At 42.9% G+C, this 20,594-nt stretch overlaps 1 protein-coding gene across 1 annotated transcript; it reads right to left on the bottom strand.

The window, feature by feature from the left end:
• Nucleotides 1-10,053: 10,053 nt before the first annotated feature.
• Nucleotides 10,054-17,742, bottom strand: LOC139554794 (protein S100-A13-like). Its single transcript, XM_071367944.1, has 3 exons — nucleotides 17,314-17,742; nucleotides 13,934-14,065; nucleotides 10,054-10,897 (listed from the first exon to the last, which is right to left on the bottom strand). The coding sequence occupies exons 1-3, from the start codon at nucleotides 17,323-17,325 to the stop codon at nucleotides 10,727-10,729; spliced, it is 315 nt and encodes a 104-aa protein (XP_071224045.1). The 5' UTR covers nucleotides 17,326-17,742; the 3' UTR covers nucleotides 10,054-10,726.
• Nucleotides 17,743-20,594: the final 2,852 nt, after the last annotated feature.

Below are 20,594 nucleotides of genomic sequence, written 5' to 3' on the forward strand. Positions count from 1 at the left end.
GGTTACATAGGCTACAAGCCATGATTTAAAAAAAGGAAATGACAACGGGATCATATTTCTGTGTGTGTATATACAGTTGAAGTCGGAAGTTTACAGACACTTAGGTTGGAGTCATTGAAACTCGTTTTTCAACCTCTCCACAAATTTCTTGTTAACTATCTATAGTTTTGGCAAATCGGTTAGGACATCTTCTTTGTGCATGACACAAGTAATTTTTCGAACAATTGTTTACAGACAGATTATTTCACATATTTCACTGTATCACAATTCCAGTGGGTAAGAAGTTTACATACACTAAGTGCCTTTAAACAGCTCGGAAAATTCCAGAAAATGATGTCATGGCTTTAGAAGCTTCTGATAGGCTAATTGACATCATTTCAGTCAATTGGAGGTGTACCTGTGGATGTATTTCAAGGCCTACTTTCAAACTCAATGCCTCTTTGCTTGACATCATGGGGAAATCAAAAGAAATCAGCCAAGACCTCATAAAAAAAATCGGAGACCTCCACAAGTCTGGTTCATTATTGGGAGCAATTTACAAACGCCTGAAGGTACCACGTTCATCTGTACAAACAATAGTACGCAAGTATAAACACCATGGGACCACGCAGCCGTCATAACGCTCAGGAAGGAGACACGTTCTGCCTCCTAGAGATTAACGTACTTTGGTGCAAAAAGTGCAAATCAATCCCAGAACAACAGCAAAGGACCTTGTGAAGATGCTGGAGGAAACAGGTACAAAAGTATCCATATCCACAATAAAACGAGTCCTATATCGACATAACCTCAAAGGCCGGTCAGCAAGGAAGAAGCCACTGCTCCAAAACCGCCATAAAAAAGCCAGACTACGGTTTGCAACTGCACATGGGGACCAAGATCGTACTTTTTGGAGAAATGTCCTCTGGTCTGATGAAACAAAAATATAACTGTTTGGCCATAATGACCATTGTTATGTTTGGAGGAAAAAGAGGGAGGCTTGCAAGCCGAAGAACACCATCCCAATCGTGAAGCACGAGGGTGGCAGCATCATGTTGTGGGGGTGCTTTTCTGAAAGAGGGACTGGTGCACTTCACAAAATAGATGACACCATGAGGACCAAAATTATGTGGATATATTGAAGCAACATCTCAAGACATCAGTCAGGAAGTTTAAGCTTGGTGTAACGCTCGTCTTCGGGTGAAAGAGAGGAGGACCAAGGCGCAGCGTGGTAAGTGTTCATGATGATGAATTTTAATGCTAATCCAACAAACAGAACACTACAAAATACAAAACAACAAACGAACGAAACAGTACCGTGTGGCGAACAAACACTGACACGGCAACAAACACCCACAACTCAAAAGTGAAACTCAGGCTACCTAAGTATGATTCTCAATCAGGGACAACTATTGACAGCTGCCACTGATTGAGAATCATACCAGGCCGAACTCAAAACCCCAACATAGAAAAAGACACATAGACTACCCGCCCCAACTCACGCCCTGACCATACTAAATAAAGACAAAAATAAAGGAAATAAAGGTCAGAACGTGACACTTGGTCGCAAATGGGTCTTCCAAATGGACAATGACCCCAAGCATACTTCCAAAGTTGTGGCAAAATGGCTTAAGGACAACAATGTTAAGGTACTGGAGTGGCCATCACAAAGCCCTGACCTCAATCCTATAGAAAATTTGTAGGCAGAACTGAAAAAGCGTGTGCGAGCAAGGAGGCCTACAAACCTGACTGTTACACCAGCTCTGTCAGGAGGAATGGGCCAAAATTCACCCAACTTATTGTGGGAAGCTTGTGGAAGGCTACACAAAACGTTTGACCCAAGTTAAACAATTTAAAGGCAATGCTACCAAATACTAATTGAGTGTATGTAAACTTCTAACCCACTGGGAATGTGATGAAAGAAATAAAAGCTGAAATAAATCATTCTCTCTACTATTATTCTGACATTTCACATTCTTAAAACAAAAGTGGTGATCCTAACTGACCTAAAACAGGGAATTTTTACTAGGATTAAGTGTCAGGAATTGTGAAAAATAGTGTTTAAATGTATTTGGCTAAGGTGTATGTAAACTTCCGACTTCAACTGTATGTATGTATATAAAAATATATATATATATATATATATTTTGTTGGCCAGAATTATTTCAACATTCGTGTTGAATGCAGTTATTTAAACTTTGTAACATTATTTATAGAATTTTTTCAATTTAGTATTTGAATGATCCTGGTTTGATACGCATCATAGGGTGCAAAACAATGGGAGTGGTAGGACCTTTGTAGCATAATCCAAATAACATGCCTAAATCATCTTGTTAAAAATGAGAACTATGAAGATATTGTTTTTTTTTCTAACCAAGTTTTGCCTTTGTCAGGTACAGACTGCCACCAACTGAAAAGACTCCATGGGATCTTGGCTGCGGTCCAAACACTTAAAAGACACACCCTATCCCCTCAGCCCTCAAATTAAGTGGACACTTCTGATTACGTATCATGACGTCTGACGAGTATACACTTGCAGGGCAATGGGCGAGGGAGGAAGGAATGATTTTTAAATGGATCACCCTTGGCCGGAAATTGGTCACTCGTTCATCCCGCGATGATTGTGTTTTCAGCCACCGGAAGCTTGTGGGTGCTTTTTATGCGCTATAGTCAATTATTTGTGCATGTCTACTTATATTAAATATATAATGATTAATATATGCATACTGTATGATAGGTAGCAAATTAATTAGCTAACTAACGTTAGCCTGCCTAGTTGGAACTTCTGAAGAAGGAAAATGTTTTCTACAATTTTCAAAAGATAACCAAACAAAACAAATGTACTTTTTACGAGACGTGTTTGTGCCATCATGCATTAGTAGCACAATTTCTAACTGATTTGCATTCGTCTTTACTTACACTTGTATGTTGACTTCTCCATTGATGCTGTTTTTAAGTTTTCGCTGACTTTTCTCTGCGGATGTACAATCGTCGCAAATTTTATTATGGGGAGTTTCAGGCCCCGGTGTGAATATAATTGTACACTCGCAAAGCCGACTAAAAACAACACTGCAAACTTCCCTTGTTTGGCTAATCATTTGGACCACCCTCCAAGATAGCAAAAGGGATTCCCCCAAGGGCATAAGGCGAGGGTAAGTGGACGAGTCTGTCTTTTAAGTGTTTGGACCACAGCCCTCGTCTCCTCACTAACATCCTCAAATGGTGCTAGATCCAGTGCTGATTTACATGATCATGTCAAGCCTGAGAAAGCCTGTGCAGTGCCCGATAGTGCCATGTTTAACCAGACAGACGTGTGGTACTGGTGGGTCATGGCAGTGTTGGGGTGGCCAGACTAGGGAGTTATGGGCCAGAGGAACTTGCCAAAGTCCTGGAGGCCATGAAGACAGATGATAGGCATCTGCACACTCTCAGCCTGATGGGCTGTGTGCTAGGAAAGGACCTCCAGTTCGCGGAGTGGCTGCTAAAGGCGCTCATTTCCCTCAACATGGAGACCAAACTGCACCTGAGGAGCTCAGCAGTATCCGTCAGCCCCAACGGAGAGAAGGTGACCAGAGAGGAGGGGGTCTGGAGGCACAAAGATGGCAGCAAGAAAGTCATCACCCAGCTGGACCAGAACGGTAACCTGCTGACCAGAGTGGAGGGGGTGACAGTGTGTGGCGTTCTTTTATGTTTTTAATTTGTACACTTTGTAAACCATCTGTCAACAATGGTTTTACAGTGGTGGGGTGTTGGACTGATCTTGTTGATCATGTACATACTCTACAAACTGACTAAATTATGAACACGTTCCTACTAAAATGCAACTCAAACACAAACGCGATGGATATCCCAATGGCCTATCTAATCCCTGATTGTCTGCGAGTGGATTATAAACCCAAATGCAAACATGGAAAACGCGGGGGAATCAGACAAATTAAACAAAGACCTTTACCCACCAATGCCCAGTCACTGAGGTGGAATGCGGATGAGCTGTCAGCGAATCTGCGCTTCCAACACAAATACCAGGAGGCCTCTTTGCTGGCGTTTTACTGAGACTTGGCTAGAGGCCCAGTCAGGGAAGTGGAGCCGGCCGGCTTCACACTGGTCAGAGCGGACCGTGATCTGACCGTCACAGGGAACATCACGGCGGGAGCATCTGCCTTCTTGTCTGGGACCAGTGGTGTAAATTAACTGCTTTCTGTGTCACTGCGACCCTACTATCTGCCCCGTGAGTTCCCCCAATAGTTTTTTACTGTTGTGTATGTTCAACCAAAAGCTAATATAGCAAAAGCATCAGAGATTATTTATAATCTCTCACAGAAACTGGAATCTATCTCCCCCGATGCACCCAAATGTATTTTAGAGGATTTTAACAACTGTACTTTGCACAAGGTCCTGCGCATGTACTACCAGTATGTGAAATATAACACTAGGAAAAATAAGACTCTTGATTTGTGCTATGGAACCATACCAAATGCTTTCTCTGCCACCACCAGACCTCCCCTGTGGACATCAGACCACAATGTTGTCTACCTCAGGCTAACCTACTGCCGGCTCCTGGAGAGGGAGAAACTTAGTTAAAACTTTCCAGATCTGGAACGACAACAGTATCGTGGGAGGTATTTGGTCTCCAGGGGTGTTTTGACTGTACCATGTGGGAGGTATTTGGCCTCCAGGGGTGTTTTGACTGTACCATGTGGGAGGTATTTGGTCTCCAGGAGTGTTTTGACTGTACCATGTGGGAGGTATTTGGTCTCCAGGGGTGTTTTGACTGTACCATGTGGGAGCTATTTGGTCTCCAGTGGTGTTTTGACTGTACCATGTGGGAGGTATTTGGTCTCCAGGGGTGTTTTGACTGTACCGTGTGGGAGGTATTTGGTCTCCAGGGGTGTTTTGACTGTACCGTGTGGGAGCTATTTGGTCTCCAGGGGTATTTTGACTGTACCGTGTGGGAGGTATTTGGTCTCCAGGGGTGTTTTGACTGTACCATGTGGGAGGTATTTGGTCTCCAGGGGTGTTTTGACTGTACCGTGTGGGAGGTATTTGGTCTCCAGGGGTGTTTTGACTGTACCATGTTGGAGGTATTTGGTATCCAGGGGTGTTTTGACTGTACCATGTGGGAGGTATTTGGTCTCCAGGGGTGTTTTGACTGTACCATGTGGGAGGTATTTGGTCTCCAGGGGTGTTTTGACTGTACCATGTGGGAGTTATTTGGTCTCCAGGGGTGTTTTGACTACCACGTGGGAGCTATTTGGTCTCCAGGGGTGTTTTGACTACCATGTGGGAGCTATTTGGTCTCCAGGGGTGTTTTGACTGTACCATGTGGGAGGTATCTGGCCTCCAGGGGTGTTTTGACTGTACCATGTGGGAGCTATTTGGTCTCCAGGGGTGTTTTGACTGTACCATGTGGGAGGTATTTGGCCTCCAGGGGTGTTTTGACTGTACCGTGTGGGAGGTATTTGGCCTCCAGGGGTGTTTTGACTGTACGATGTGGGAGGTATTTGGTCTTCAGGAGTGTTTTGACTGTACCATGTGGGAGGTATTTGGTCTCCAGGGGTGTTTTGACGGTACCATGTGGGAGGTATTTGGTCTCCAGGGGTGTTTTGACTGTACCATGTGGGAGGTATTTGGTCTCCAGGGGTATTTTGACTGTACCGTGTGGGAGGTATTTGGTCTCCAGGGGTGTTTTGACTGTACCATGTGGGAGCTATTTGGTCTCCAGGAGTGTTTTGACTGTACCATGTGGGAGGTATTTGGCCTCCAGGGGTGTTTTGACTGTACCATGTGGGAGGTATTTGGTCTCCAGGGGTGTTTTGACTGTACCATGTGGGAGGTATTTGGTCTCCATGTGTGTTTTGACTGTACCATGTGGGAGGTATTTGGTCTCCAGGGGTGTTTTGACTGTACCATGTGGGAGGTATTTGGTCTCCAGGGATGTTTTGACTGTACTATGTGGGAGCTATTTGAGGACAGCAGCTCTGATCTTGATGACAGATGTTTCAGACTATGTGAACTTCTGTGTTGAGTCAGTTGTGCCTACTAAAACCTATAAAATCTTCCCTAACAATAAGCCTTGGGTATCAAAAAATCTAAAATAACTACTTAATAGGAAGGAGGCAGTTTATGCTGAGGGTAACAGACAGGCTTTAAGAGACGTACAACCTGAGATCAGAAGACAGATACTGGTGGACATGGAGGCATACAATCAAAGGGTGGAGAGGACCCGCTCCTCAGGAAACTCAAGGGTGGCCTGGCAAGGGATTAAATCCATGGCTAGTGCCCCCCACATAGGCAGGGGAAAAACCAATGCTGACCTTGGGAGACATGAGGGCCAAAACATGGCTAATGAACTGAATGTTTTCTTCTCAAGATTTGAATCTGACAACTTTGTGTCAGAGGTAAAACAAATGGAAGCATCATTACAAATGTTTGAGAGGGTTGTTGTGAAACAGGATGATGTTTTGAAGTTGTTCAGGGGATGTAACGCACACTAAAGCCCAGGCCCAGACAAAATAAGTGGACATGTGTTAAAGCACTGTGCTGAACAATTGGCTGGTGTTTTTACAGACATTTTCCAATCCTCATTTAACCAGCAACACGTGCCAGTATTGTGTAAAAACTCAATAATTATACCAATTCCTAAAGCATCTAATCCCTCTGTGGTGAATAACTACTGCCCTGTCCCCTTGATATCCATAGTAATAAAATGCTTTGAGAAAATTGTGAAAAGTCATTTTCAGCGTCACCCAGAAGCTCCTTGACTCATTTCAGTTTGCCTATCAGCCCACCAGAGGAATTGATTATGCCATTCTTACTCTCCTCAACATGGTCTATAGACATCTAGAGGGTGCCAAATCCAATGTCAGGGTTCTGTTTGTTGACTTTTCTTTTGCCTTCAACACAATCCAGCCTTACATTCTGGCACAGAGACTCATTAGGGACTTATCCTTAGATTAGGGGCTGGTTTTGTGGCTGTTGGACTTCCTGAGCCAGAGGTCACAGCGGGTCAAAGTAGGTCCCCACGTGTCGGAAATACGCACGGACATACGCACCACCAACACAGGCTCTCCTTAAGGATGTGTTTTGTCCCCACTCCTGTACATCTTGTACACTAATAGTTGTACTAGTTCCCATCCTGACAGACACCTCGTTAAGTTTGCTGATGACACTGTCTTGATCAGCCTGTTGCATGATGACAAGGAACACCATGGCCCAGTCCTAAATTACTTTGTAGAGTGGTGTGACAAATCACACTTGGTCCTCAATATCAACAAGACCAAAGAGATGTGCATAGACTTCAGGAAGCGTACAACACCTACCTCTGCAACATCTATCAGAGGTCAGAAGATAGAGATGGTAGAAGAATACAAATATCTGGGTGACCTCTTGGACAATAAGCTTCAGTTGCATAAATGTACAGACCTGACCTACAAAAAGAGTCAACAGAGACTACTTTCCCAAAAAGCTGGGATCTTTTAATGTTGACTATACTGCCTCTGTTTCATTGAGAGTATTTACACTTTTTGTATTGTTTGTTGGTTTGGCAATGCCACTGTCAGCCAGGAAATATGCTGAGAAGGATTATCACCACAGCAAGCAGGTACTTGGAGTCAAACAGAAAGGCCAAGATGAGATCTTTAAGGTCAGGCTCACAAAATAAATTTAGACCCAAGCCACCCCCTGTACCCGGACTTTGAACTACTCCCCTCTGCGTGCAGGTATAGGGCACAGCTCGGTAGGAAAAACACAACTAGACAATAATTTGTGTCATATGCCTCCTAAACAGCTCTGGCTAATGTTCCTATCGACCCAGTAAGGCCAGCAGGCTAGTCTCTTTTTATTAGTATGAAACTTTTATGAAAGTTTTCACTTTGTTTTGTATTTAAAAACCCACTTTAAATGTATGCATGACACTGCCTCAAAATTTCCCCAATAAAGTCAGTAAAGTAAAGAGGAGAGGTCATTCCCAACTACCAGGGGCATGCCCTATACATACAGACTTTAGAATGGCTGACCTACACTCAAATGTTTGTCTCAGCAGACTTGCGTAAGAAGTAGATTGACTGTCTAGAGGGGCTGACATGGAGCCTGTTCGTTGAGTAGAATGAAATAAGGCACGCTCCAGATTACGTCCCAGTGCACACGCCCAGGGGAACCTCACGCCCGTGTGGCTGACTGACCACAAACCCATGGGAGACATTCTCATCAAGCACCTCACCACCATTCTCAATCTGCTGGTGGAGAACAGGTACAACTCCAGGGATGACCGTTTTTGACTTGTATTACGTTCTGAACGACTGCATTCAAGGTGCATAGGACAACCTTCTAGTACATTCATTCTAACCATCTGGAAGAAATTGAGAAATTCACTGATGTTTTCCGGGACCAGAAGGAGCACTATTCCCTCTGAGAGCTTAGACAGGGCCTCAAGGCATCCGAATTTAACAACTTCTGCCGCCAGATGTTCCAGCTGCATCAATGTATCCGGGGCTGCGAGCGCTGGGGCCACTACTTCATAGCTGCCATGTTCTCTGTATCCGGCTGAAACTTTCGCAAGCAAGGTGGTCCGGTCCCAAGGCTCTGACAGCCTTTGTTGGGGATGACCACTGAAAGAGAGCGACCCGGCTCTACGTATTTTACTGGTTTGTGACTCAATGACACCGCCCCCGGTTAGAGGGGAATAAAGCAGCCCAAGAGTTAACACACACAGGAACTTTAACCACACACAGATGAAGATGAATATGGGGATGGTTTTTGGGCACGCACTCCATCCCACAAGTCCAGAGATATGAGTGAGTCCAGTAGTGGATGGGCATAGACAGATGTTGCTCTCTGTCACTGGCAGGGAGACTGCAAATATTGGGAGACTGCAAGTATTGCGTGACCTGCAGAGTCAAGAGGATGGGCAGATATCCAGCCCCTTAGTAACCTCCCTAGGAACCTATCAGGGCACAGGTCATTCAGGTCAGAGAGAGTTTGAGATGCAGGTTTTTGGTACTGTCTAGACTTGCAGGCTCTGGTTCTGGGGGAATGGGGAGTGGAGTGTGCAGCTCAAGGTTGTGAGGTGCTGATAACAGTCACCAGAAGGGAATTTGTTACAACCACCCTATGGTAGGAGACGACCCTTGGCCCGAACGTGGTAAGGTCATGAATAAATACGTGTTTTCATCTTTTGAATGATTTCGGGGAACGCCAGAGGGGAAGAAGCTGGCAAGAGGATGCAGAGCATGAGGATGGAACATGGCTGCTAGATGACCTAAACCCTATTCAATGAGATTGTAATCGTTGTTACAGTGGTTCTAGTTAGTATTGGTACAAGGTCATTTACACAAAAATGTACAATCATTTCAAAGGTTGATTTCTGTACTATCTTTTAAATATTCATTCATCTGGGGATTTATCCATTGAGTACAGTTCCACAATACGATGAAGTTGCTGGGTTGGCTATGTTCCGTAAGGTATCCAAAGGCCTAATCAAGCAAGTAAGTAGCTGGCTTGGCTTGGTTATTTGAATAATTGTGAAGCATAATGTGACTGTGAAACTATATTGCTGATTTAGGAAGATGCCATTGCTCTTAGCATTGGGGTTTCAGAGTGGTAGTTCAGAATTTTAGAATGGCATTCTCTGTACAGGGATTCACTGGAATTGCTAGCACTCATGCAAAAAGAATGCTTTCTAATGGCTGTCATGGAAGAACGCGAATCTACAAACTGAACGTTTAGATAAGACATTGCCATTGAACAATTTCAAATAAACAGATTAATTAGACAGTGTGATGTTCATAGGTTGTATGAAAATGTGTAATAGATGCCATTTGCCCAATAGACTTAGTTTGCCTAAATTATAACACTGTGGTAAGAGTGTAACAATTACACACTGAATACAATATGTGTGCTGTATAGTGGTGACAACCATTCACCTTCTAGTTAATACACTGACATATGTATATGATTCTTTTTTTGTTTCATCCCAACATGTATTTTGAAAACTGCTTATCTGTCAGCGGGTAATATGTTGATTAATGATTCAAGTAATAATTAAACAAAAATAAATACAAATAACGGAGCTCACCATTGTTGCAATTTCTTTTGATCTTTATTATATCATTTCTTGTCATGTTTTTAGTATGTTATCACATGGGCCAGAATAAAGAGAATTAGAAAATATAAATACAAAACTGCAATACCACAGTGGTGGAAAACATTGTTCAAAGAAACATGCTATGGGCATCCTGCAACACCAGTACTGTATGTATGTGGACTACTGGTGGCTCAAAGGAGCTTTCCACTAACGCGTACTGCCGTGTGTAAATACATGTTTTCATTGTCTAGCACCTAAACCTTGCACATGGCTTTCTGATTTCACTTTGGCTCATATGTCATCTAAGGATTATTTGTAGTGGTTAGACTGGTAGTAGGCCTATAGGAAAGTCTTTCAAGGTTTGAGAATGGGGATATTTCAATAGAAGGGATATTTGGATGGAAACAACACCACCGATAACACTAAGGGAGTACAAAAAAAATCCTGTAAACCAAGTGGCATAGAACAAAGAGATGAACACTGCTGACATGGAGCACTACCAAGCATGGAGAATGTACACAAGAGGCCTGTAGTGGAAGGGGTGAGGACTATGTGAGTGTCCAGGGTTGGATGGGAGCAGTGTGGTGAGAAGGGGTACTGACACTGGGTGGCATACTATAAGGCTGTCTGGTTCCCCCTAGCTCACACCACCGTCAGAAGGCATGGCCTTCACAGAAGCACACAGGAGCACCTGGACACCTCCTCGCTGCTGCGTAGACCATGCTGTGTGGTGGCCAGTGACTGGATCAACCTCCAGAAGTGGTTGAAGGTGATTCCCTCGCCGTCCATCACACCCATTTGTCTCATCACCTCGCCCAGGCCCTGCTCTGACGCTCCAGTCTGGGGGAGGGAGCACAAAAACAACTCTTCACTATATGTACATGGTATTTAAATTACTGACCAGTTAATTAAGCAATTAAGTAATCACGCATAGACATGAATTAGCAGGAAGTTAGCAATTAGTCTATTACACTTTTGAGCGTATAACATTGGTGCCTTACATTACTCGGTAGGTGATATTCTTAACAGTACTAATATCATCAGCGCTAATTATTGTATCAATAATTCAGCTGAATAACTCCAGTCAACATGTTTGACTTCATAATCCACTATTGGCCTCTTTTCAACTGTACTGTATGCAGCTGAATAAACACAGCATGCGTATACTTTGTCAACTAACTGTCATATGTTTCAGGCTTTGCTAACCTCTAGTGTTATAGGTCCATGGCTCTTGTTCTAGGAACATGTTCATTTGGATCGACATTTGCATATACAGTTGAAGTCGGAAGTTTACGTACACCTTAGCCAAATCCATTTAAACTCAGTTTTTCACAATTCCTGACATTTAATCCAAGTAAAAATTCCCTGTCTTAGGTCAGTTAGGATCACCACTTTATTTTAAGAATGTGAAATGTCAGAATAATAGTAGAGTGATTTATTTCAGCTTTTATTTTTTCATTACATTCCCAGTGGGTCAGAAGTTTACATACACTCAATTAGTATTTGGTAGCATTGCCTTTAAATTGTTTAACTTGGGTCAAACGTTTCAGGTAGCCTTCCACAAGATTCCCACAATAAGTTGGTTGAATTTTGGCCCATTCCTCCTAACAGAGCTGGTGTAACCAAGTCAGGTTTGTAGGCCTCCTTGCTCGCACATGCTTTTTCAGTTCTGCCCACAAATGTTCTATAGGATTGAGATCAGGGCTTTGTGATGGCCACTCCAATACCTTGACTTTGGTGCCTTAAGCCATTTTGCCACAACTTTGGAAGTATGCTTAGGGTCATTGTCCATTTGTAAGACCCATTTGCGACCAAGCTTTAACTTCCTGACTGATGTCTTGAGATGTTGCTTCAATATACCCACATAATTTTACTGCCCCATGATGCCATATATTTTGTGAAGTGCAGCAGTCCCTCCTGCAGCAAAGCACCCCCACAACATGATGCTGCCACCCCCGTGCTTCACGGTTGGGATGGTGTTCTTCGGCTTGCAAGCCTCCCCCTTTTTCCTCCAAACGTAACGATGGTCATTATGGCCAAACAGTTCTATTTTTGTTTCATCAGACCAGAGGACATTTCTCCAAAAGTACGATCTTTGTCCCCATGTGCAGTTGCAAACCGTAGTCTTGCTTTTTTATGGCGGTTTTGGATCAGTGGCTTCTTCCTTGCTGAGCGGCCTTTCAGCTTCTGCCAATATAGGACTCGTTTTACTGTGGATATAGATACTTTTGTACCTGTTTCCTCCAGCATCTTCACAATGTCCTTTGCTGTTGTTCTGGGATTGATTTGCACCAAAGTACGTTCATCTCTAGGAGACAGAACGCGTCTCCTTCCTGAGCGGTATGACGGCTGCGTGGTCCCATGGTGTTTATACTTGCGTACTATTGTTTGTACAGATGAAAGTGGTACCTTCAGGCGTTTTTAAATTGCTCCCAAGAATGAACCAGACTTGTGGAGGTCTACAAAAAAAATTCTGAGGTCTTGGCTGATATCTTTTGATTTTTCCACGATGTCAAGCAAAGAGGCATTGAGTTTGAAGGTAGGCCTTGGAATACATCCACAGGTACACCTCTAATTGACTCAAAAGATGTCAATTAGCCTATCAGAAGCTTCTAAAGCCATGACATAATTTTCAGGAATTTTCCAAGCTGTTTAAAGGCACAGTCAACTTATTGTATGTAAACTTCTGACCCACTGGAATTGTGATACAGTGAATTCTAAGTGAAATAATCTGTGTGTAAAAAAATTACTGTCATGAACAAAGTAGATGTCCTAGCCGACTTGCCAAAACTATAGTTTGTTAACAAGAAATGTGTGGAGTGGTTGAAAAACGAGTTGTAATGACTCCAACCTAAGTGTATGTAAACTTCCGACATCAACTGTAGCAACGTTTGTTTGGTATTCTTGAGGTAATCAGTATTAGTATCTGGGTAGCCAATCTTATCTACAGTCATTTCAATCTGAAATTGTATAAAGCTGTCAGCCAGGCAGATGCAAACACTGTGGATCTTTCTGTCTGCTGGAAACAATAGGAAATTGATTTGGGAAAATATTTCCTGGCCTGAATGCTTCTCCACAGCTGAGACAATATAAAGAGCATTTTGCAATGGAATCCCATTTGAATGATGTGATCATTACTTTTTCTTTTAAATAGATTCTGATTTTATATAAGTATAAGACTGGATGTAATGAAAAACATATTTACTTGGTAATTAAGCATATTTTTTACTTCAACAGTTGAACAAATATTTCCTAGCTGTTGTGGCTAACTATTGTGTAGCAGAAATACTCTACTTGGTTGTCGAGTTTATGGTGGATGAAGTCGACTTGGTGCAAGGAGTCATATTACATTTACATATTTTTTGCTACTTTGTTCATAATGGAAACTGTTATTTATCTGTCCGTTTGTTTTTCCCTCTCTAGATGAGCCAACAACCTTGAACCTTCCTCACTTGCTCATGTATTTGAACAGGCCTTTTCCTGTTTTTCAGAAGCATAGCTATCTTTGTCACTCTCTGGTAAATTCAGACTCGTCCTGGAAAACAGGCTTGGGCCTCAGACATCTAAGCAACCAGTTCCAACATGAAGACAAAGCAAGATCATTGTGTCAGATTAAAATAAAGCATGTTTAAAACTTAATTGGTGACTGAGCACACAGTATATTACAGCAAATTTTGGATTTGCATCGAACCTGGCAATTGACGCCTCAAAGCTTTTCCTGAGTGTTTGTTTGGGAGTTATAGGAGGTGGTGTGTACTGTATGTTTGGGGCTGAGTGGGAGGGTAGTAAGAGTCAGAGCCACGCCTTACTGGTAGAATCAATGGGTGTGGCCGGGAAGGGCGGGAGCAATGTAGCCGGCCGTTGCAGTTTACGTACCGTAACTAAGTTGGGCAGCTGGGACGATAGGAGGCCTTTGAACTCTTGGGTTTGGAGCGTAGGACCATTATTGGCCGCAGCGGCATGGAACTGTGTGACCAAAGTGTTGATGGCATTTTCCAGGTCTGAGTGCTGCGCCAGAGGTGGAGAAAAAAGTGTCTTAGATTGGGGGAATCAAATAATATAGCAATAAGAAAAGCGTCCTCTGACAGTCCTTTGAAGTTCATTATGTGAAGTTATTATAATAGATCATTACGAAAGAAGGAAAATGTATATATTCATGAGACAGACTCCCCAGGTTTTTGCCAAAGTGCACCGACCTCCACTCAATTTAGTCCCAAATACCAACATTTTTTCAGACACACTCACATCCATCCTCAAGTGCATATCTTGCATGCCTCCACGTGTCCGAAGTCTACGCAAAGATGGCACTCTGATGTTTAACTTGTGTTTGTATCGCACCTTTCACAATATCATTGTCATGGAACGCTTAGTGGTCAACCAAAGATTGTGAGAAATAATATGCTGAGTGAAAAGTTATACTCCAACAAGGACCGTTATACTTCTAGGTTGCAAGTCACCTTAAAAAAAAGTTCAAAAGTAGACCTTATGTTTTGCAGTGGCATATGAATCTGTGTCACACATACTGGTTAGTTTGGCCATTGTGAAGGACATCATTCCATACTCTCTTTAAACCAAGAACCAAACACCCAATCTATTGTGGCTGACAGGTTTTTCTTCATACTACTTTTTTATTTAAATCCTAAATCACAAACATTAAATAACTGTAAAGGAATGTTGCTATGTCACTTACTCCTATTCAAATTGATATTTTAACATGCTATTGAAATGTGGGCGATCTGTGGTTTGGGTGGGGAGGAGTAAGCTTAAGTAACGAGAGAATGAGTGGTCTACTGGTATTGGAAGGAAAACTCAGACAACTTGTCTACATGGAGAATGTACATGAAATACCTGCAGATTGGGGTACTATGACAGATCTCCCTGTCACTGTTTATCTTCAGGGTGTGCTGGGGCGGACAGGCCATCTGGAATTTCGGGCAAATGCCAGATGGGCTGGTCAATATTTTGCCCATTGCGCCTGTCTAACTTAGGTTTTTCACGCAAAATGATCTGTCTAATAATGGAGGACTCAAGCGGAAAAATGTACCAGTGTGGGGGCCTTGAGGAAAAAATAGCCGGTGTGGGGGTCTCAAGGGGACGGTGTGTTAGAAATGCCATGGCCGAGTTCTGGTCCCAGTCTGTGCCTGGGGCGTGCACAAGAACCTTGGGCAACAGGGAGAGGAATCAGTGGTGACTTCAAACTCTATTTACCTACCTCCTAAACGCTAAACCAAATTCCTTGAGACATCCAGAAACAATGTAGTTGTTTCAGTTGTCAGGGTAGGATATAAAAAAGAATAAAAGCCTTACTCACTAGGCCTAGGCTACCACTACAGTGCTCCATTTTATGATGTTTCCACAGATAGCTCACTGCAGCCAAAAAATGTCATAAAATGGATACAGTAGGCAACAATGGTAAGGCGCTTGCTCGCCGACAGTGAGCATCTCATTCTGTCTGTCTGTCTTTCTGTTCGTCTAGCTGTCATCCCTCACACAGTAGTCTATCTCCAAAGAAGGTTTCTGTGTCAGAGGCCATGGGGTCGGAATGAGAAGGGACTGATTGAAGCCCAGTGCTTTTCATTTCCACACAGTCTCTGCCTTAGACACAACTGAGAATAGCTTTTTGCTCCATAGTCAGCATATGGCCTAGATTAATTTGTCATTGTCCATTATTTTCTGCTGTTCCAGGATGCACACCGATCAGTGCATTGAAATTATTAGTTATAAACTCACGTTAAGCTGGCAAGAGTGCAAGGAAAGTAGGCTATATGCAAACGCGCCAATAGGATTTAACTCGATGTCCGCTCCCCACGGAAATCGAATTAGCAGAATAAAAATCCAAAAGCAAAATCTGTCAGTTTAAGTTAGAGACAATTTTTGTTTATAACTAAACCAAGATAGACCATAGCCTATAATTTCCAATGGGAACAAATTAGTCATAGTGGGCAGAACAAGCAAGGAGGTGGGCAGAGCCAACCACGAGCTAGCGAGATTCTATTGGCGCATTCTAGCAGACATCTGCATATTTCAGTTAGGGAACGCTTACTCTGTGAAGTGCGCGTGTGCAATAACTCAATTCGCCTTTGCACTCCTTCTAGAAACGAGATTGTTTTTTACTTTTGCAAAGGGTAAAGTCTACAAAACTAAGTCCACTATGTTCCTAACAGTTTTGGGAAGAGAAAACTGTATTGTGATCAAATGTTTCATCGATGAGAAAATGTGCAGAATGTCGGCCAAAATCCATCTCGTTCCATCTTCTCCCACTGCCGGCCACATATTTGGTAGTGAGTGGAAAAGCCAAGTGGATGCTTCACATTCATACATCCGGTGAAATATCTGTCTCATTGTTCTACGTGTGCTAGCGATATCAATCATTTTTTTTGCATTGGATACGTCTCAATCCACCGCATCCGCTTATGACGCACATCCACATATGCAGTGAAAAGGTGACAGAGCTATAGCGGTGTTTGTCAGACCCTGAGACATCCCATGACTTCTCACAAAATCATCTGTAGCATCCGAACAGTTTGGGCTACACACTAATATGACCCCTCTGTGTTTTGCTCTAGGATGCCCACAGGCCTCACAAGATTCGTCTGAAGGTCCCCCGGTACCAGTTGAAAAAAGTCATGGAAGTATATAAGGAGACTGTTTAGTACCAAAAATAAGGGGTTAAATACATGTAAAAAAAATCCTGATCTTTGTTATATCTCTAAGATATAGGACAGACACTTAAGAACAAACTTATTTTAGATAATATTTTGGGGACTGTTGTTCCATGTAGTGAATCTGTTATTCAAGGCGTTTGGATGGGCTAATAGCAGTAAGGCCAAGTACAATTTTTCATCAATTTTTTTAATATAATTTTTTGATACTTCAAGGGGTCTTAAAATTCTAAATGAAATAACAAAATGATCCTTGGGTATGACCTTCTTAAAACAATGCTATATAGCTTAGTAGAACCCCCCCCCCCGGTTTAGACAGGGCTTTGACTAATTTAATATGATCTAATAGAATATGTCATGATATAAATTGGATGGCATAATGTCTATGGAATGTTGGTTAAACTACATCTGTGCCACTTCCAAAGATAACCAGAACGACGCCTAAAAGTGTGGGGGAAGTTATCCCCCAAATAATGCTCCATTCGATGCACCAAAGGAATGCTCCATTAGTTGCTTCTAAGATGAGTAAAGCCACCATCTCTTCAAGTGCAACGTTTGACAAGTGTTGATATTAAAATGGTATAGTAGACCTACCTGTTCTGCCATTTGGATCGTGTTGTGCTGTCCTTTTTCAAAGTAAAGTTCTCACTGCGACGTTCAGTAATTGTTACTTTTCTTGCTCAGCGTTCCATTGCTTCAGCCACATATTGGCAAGATTCCTAAATCCTCCCACTCAAGGAAAAAACATGTAACTGGATTCCACCTTCCGTGTCAGTCAGAGAAAGCTGTGGGGAAAATTAAAGTGCACCGTCTAACCCGATTCATTGGGACTGTAAACTTCAGGAGGCAGCGAGTCTACATGCAGTCATATAGGCCTACCGACCTTCTATTAACTATTATTGTTTTAAAGTATTCTACGTCAGAGTAGTTTACATAGTTGTGCATTTAAAATGTAGGCTATTCAAGAATAGAGCCCGCGAGTGCTTCAATCAACATCTGGAAACCTTTAGCAAAAGTTGGAACAGACTGCAACGTTTAGGCAGGGGTTGGGTTGTTCTTCTTTATTGTCGCAATTGTTAACCCCTCATACTGGGATACATATTTTCTGCAGTTTCTGTAAAGCTTTGAATATCCACCCAAAATAATATATTTATTTTATGAACCATGCATGGTCAAGTTTTTTCGAGGTCGTTTATAATAAAAGTCGTTCGTAATTGTCCATTCCAATTTCTATTAGGCCTACATTCATTTTGACAGTCACCTGAGTTTGATAAGGACATGCGAACCAAAAAGCGATGCGCGCACAATGAACAGACACGAGCACATTCTTGAAAGACGGATTTAGGACTTTTGACAGACAGGTGGGTACACTCGATATTGTCATAGTGTAACGCTCGTCGTCGGTGGAAGGAAGGGTGGACCAAAGCGCAGCGTGGAAAGTGTTCATGATATTTATTTACAAGAAACACTCAAACAAAAATAACTAATCCGAAAGCGACCCGTTCCGTCAGGCACAGACACTAAACAGAAAATAACACCCCACAAAACCCAAACGGAAAATCACAACTTCTATATGATCCCCAATCAGAGACAATGATAGACAGCTGCCTCTGATTGGGAACCACACTCAGCAAAACAACAAAGAAATAGAAAGCATAGATTTCCCCACCCGAGTCACACCCTGACCCAACCAAACATAGAGAATAAATAAGGATCTCTAAGGTCAGGGCGTGACACATAGGCCTACTATTTTACATAAAAACTAGTCAACCAGTACCTTGATTATGCTACCACAATGTCAGTGGTGTAAAGTCCTTAAGTAAAAATACATTAAAGTACAACTTGAAGTAGTTTTTTTTAGGTATCTGTACTTTACTATTTATATTTTTGACTACTTCTACTTCACTACATAAATTCCTATGGAGGATTGTTCCAACTGGGGGGTGCCAATGTGGCCGACCGGTGGCTTCAAAGCCTCTCAACAATGGCCAATACATAGCATCAGCAAAACAGGGTTTATCATTGGTCCAAACCCGTTGCTTCGCACTACCACCCACCCCTGTTAAACATATGATTGTAGAAGAAACCCGCACACTGCTCTTGATAGTATCACTGCTCTTTAATAAGCTTTACGTATCGGCCTCATGGCCTTCGTCAGATGTGCGAGTGCCTTTTGAATTTTGAAAAACATATGATTGTAAAAACAAATTAATGTCATAATTGTCATGTTCGTCGTAGTGAGGAGACCAAAGCGCAGCGTGATGTGAATCCAGTTCTTCCTTGGGGTGGCGATATTCCCCAGCCTGTGCCCAGGGTCCCTTGCCTTCCAGTATCTCCTCCCAAGTCCAGGAGTCCAGAACCCTCTGCTCCTGGTTACCACGCTGCTTGGTCCTTTTTTGGTGGGTGATTCTGTCACGTTCGTTATAAGGAGGTGACCAAAGTGCAGCGTGATGTGAATACATCTTCTTTAATGAAACGAAGAACACTTAACAAACTAATACAAACGTGACGCTAAATATAACGATTGCAGACATGCAACATCACATAGACAATCACCCACAAACCAAACTGGAAAATGGCAACCTAAATAGGATCCCCAATCAGAGACAACGATAAACAGCTGCCTCTGATTGGGAACCAATCTAGGCCACCATAGACCTACATAATGCCTAGACTACACACACACCTAGACATACCCAAAACCCTAGACAAGACAAAAACACACATACCACCCTCGTCACACCCTGACCTAACCAAAATAATAAAGAAAACAAAGATAACTAAGGTCAGGGCGTGACAGCACCCCCCCCCCCCCCAAAGGTGCGGACTCTGGCCGCAAAACCTGACACTAAAGGGGAGGGTCCGGGTGGGCCTTCTTACGGCGGCGGCTCGGGTGCGGGCGAGGGTCCCCGTACTCCACTGAAACCCATCACCGTACTCCACTGAATCTATCTAGTCGTACCTCAGCCAACAGCCTGAAAGGGTGTCTGCAGCTGCCAACACAACCTCAATTTTCTGTGACTTACGTTCCATGCCTGCAGTACAGTACAGTAACCATTGCTATAAACGCTAAAAACCCAATCTTACTGAAGCATACATCACTTGTTGGCCAATCTCTCTGTACTGTTACAGATCTACTACTCGCACCATTCCTCTCAGGATCCCTCCCCCTTGACCCATCTTCCTTTACTTTCTTCACTACTCTATCCATGGTAACCTCAACCTGCCTCTCTCTCACCGGACATTTCTGATTCCCAGCCCCATGGGCACCCCTACAATTAACACATACCACTACTTTCCCCAAAGCTACACATTCCTTTGTCTCATGCCCTTTTGCACACTTCTCACATCTAGGAACCTCCCTCCTACAAACTGCTGCCACATCCCCATAAGCTTGACACCTGTATTAACGTAATGAATTCAGCACAAAAGCTTGTATGGGATAAATTATATATCCTAACATCACTTTTGTCGGGCAAAGACTCAACACCAAAACTCAAAAGAATAGACAACGACTCTTCTCTTTCACTGCTCATGCCACCCTGTCTGCGTCGCTTAAACAATGAGCATCACAAACACCAGGAATCTTCCCCTTCAGTTGGTCCACTTCCACATTTACCACTACCCCAGTAATCACTACTTTCAATGGCACCCTTTTCTTGAGAGCAAAACAATTGACATCTCTTGTCCCCAGTAGTTTGATTCGGAGCGCCTGCTCCCTCTGACCAGCAGAAACACACAACCTAGTAGCGTCATCTGAGCGTGACGTATGTTTGTTGCTGAACGAGAGATCTCGGTTGATTGTTTTTGTAAAGTTGACAGTGTTTTTATTTTATTTTGGATCCTGCGGCTCTTTTGGGCTTAGTTGCTGTACG

This window comes from Salvelinus alpinus, chromosome 26 (assembly GCF_045679555.1).
Source record: "Salvelinus alpinus chromosome 26, SLU_Salpinus.1, whole genome shotgun sequence".
Taxonomy (NCBI): Eukaryota; Metazoa; Chordata; class Actinopteri; order Salmoniformes; family Salmonidae; genus Salvelinus; species Salvelinus alpinus.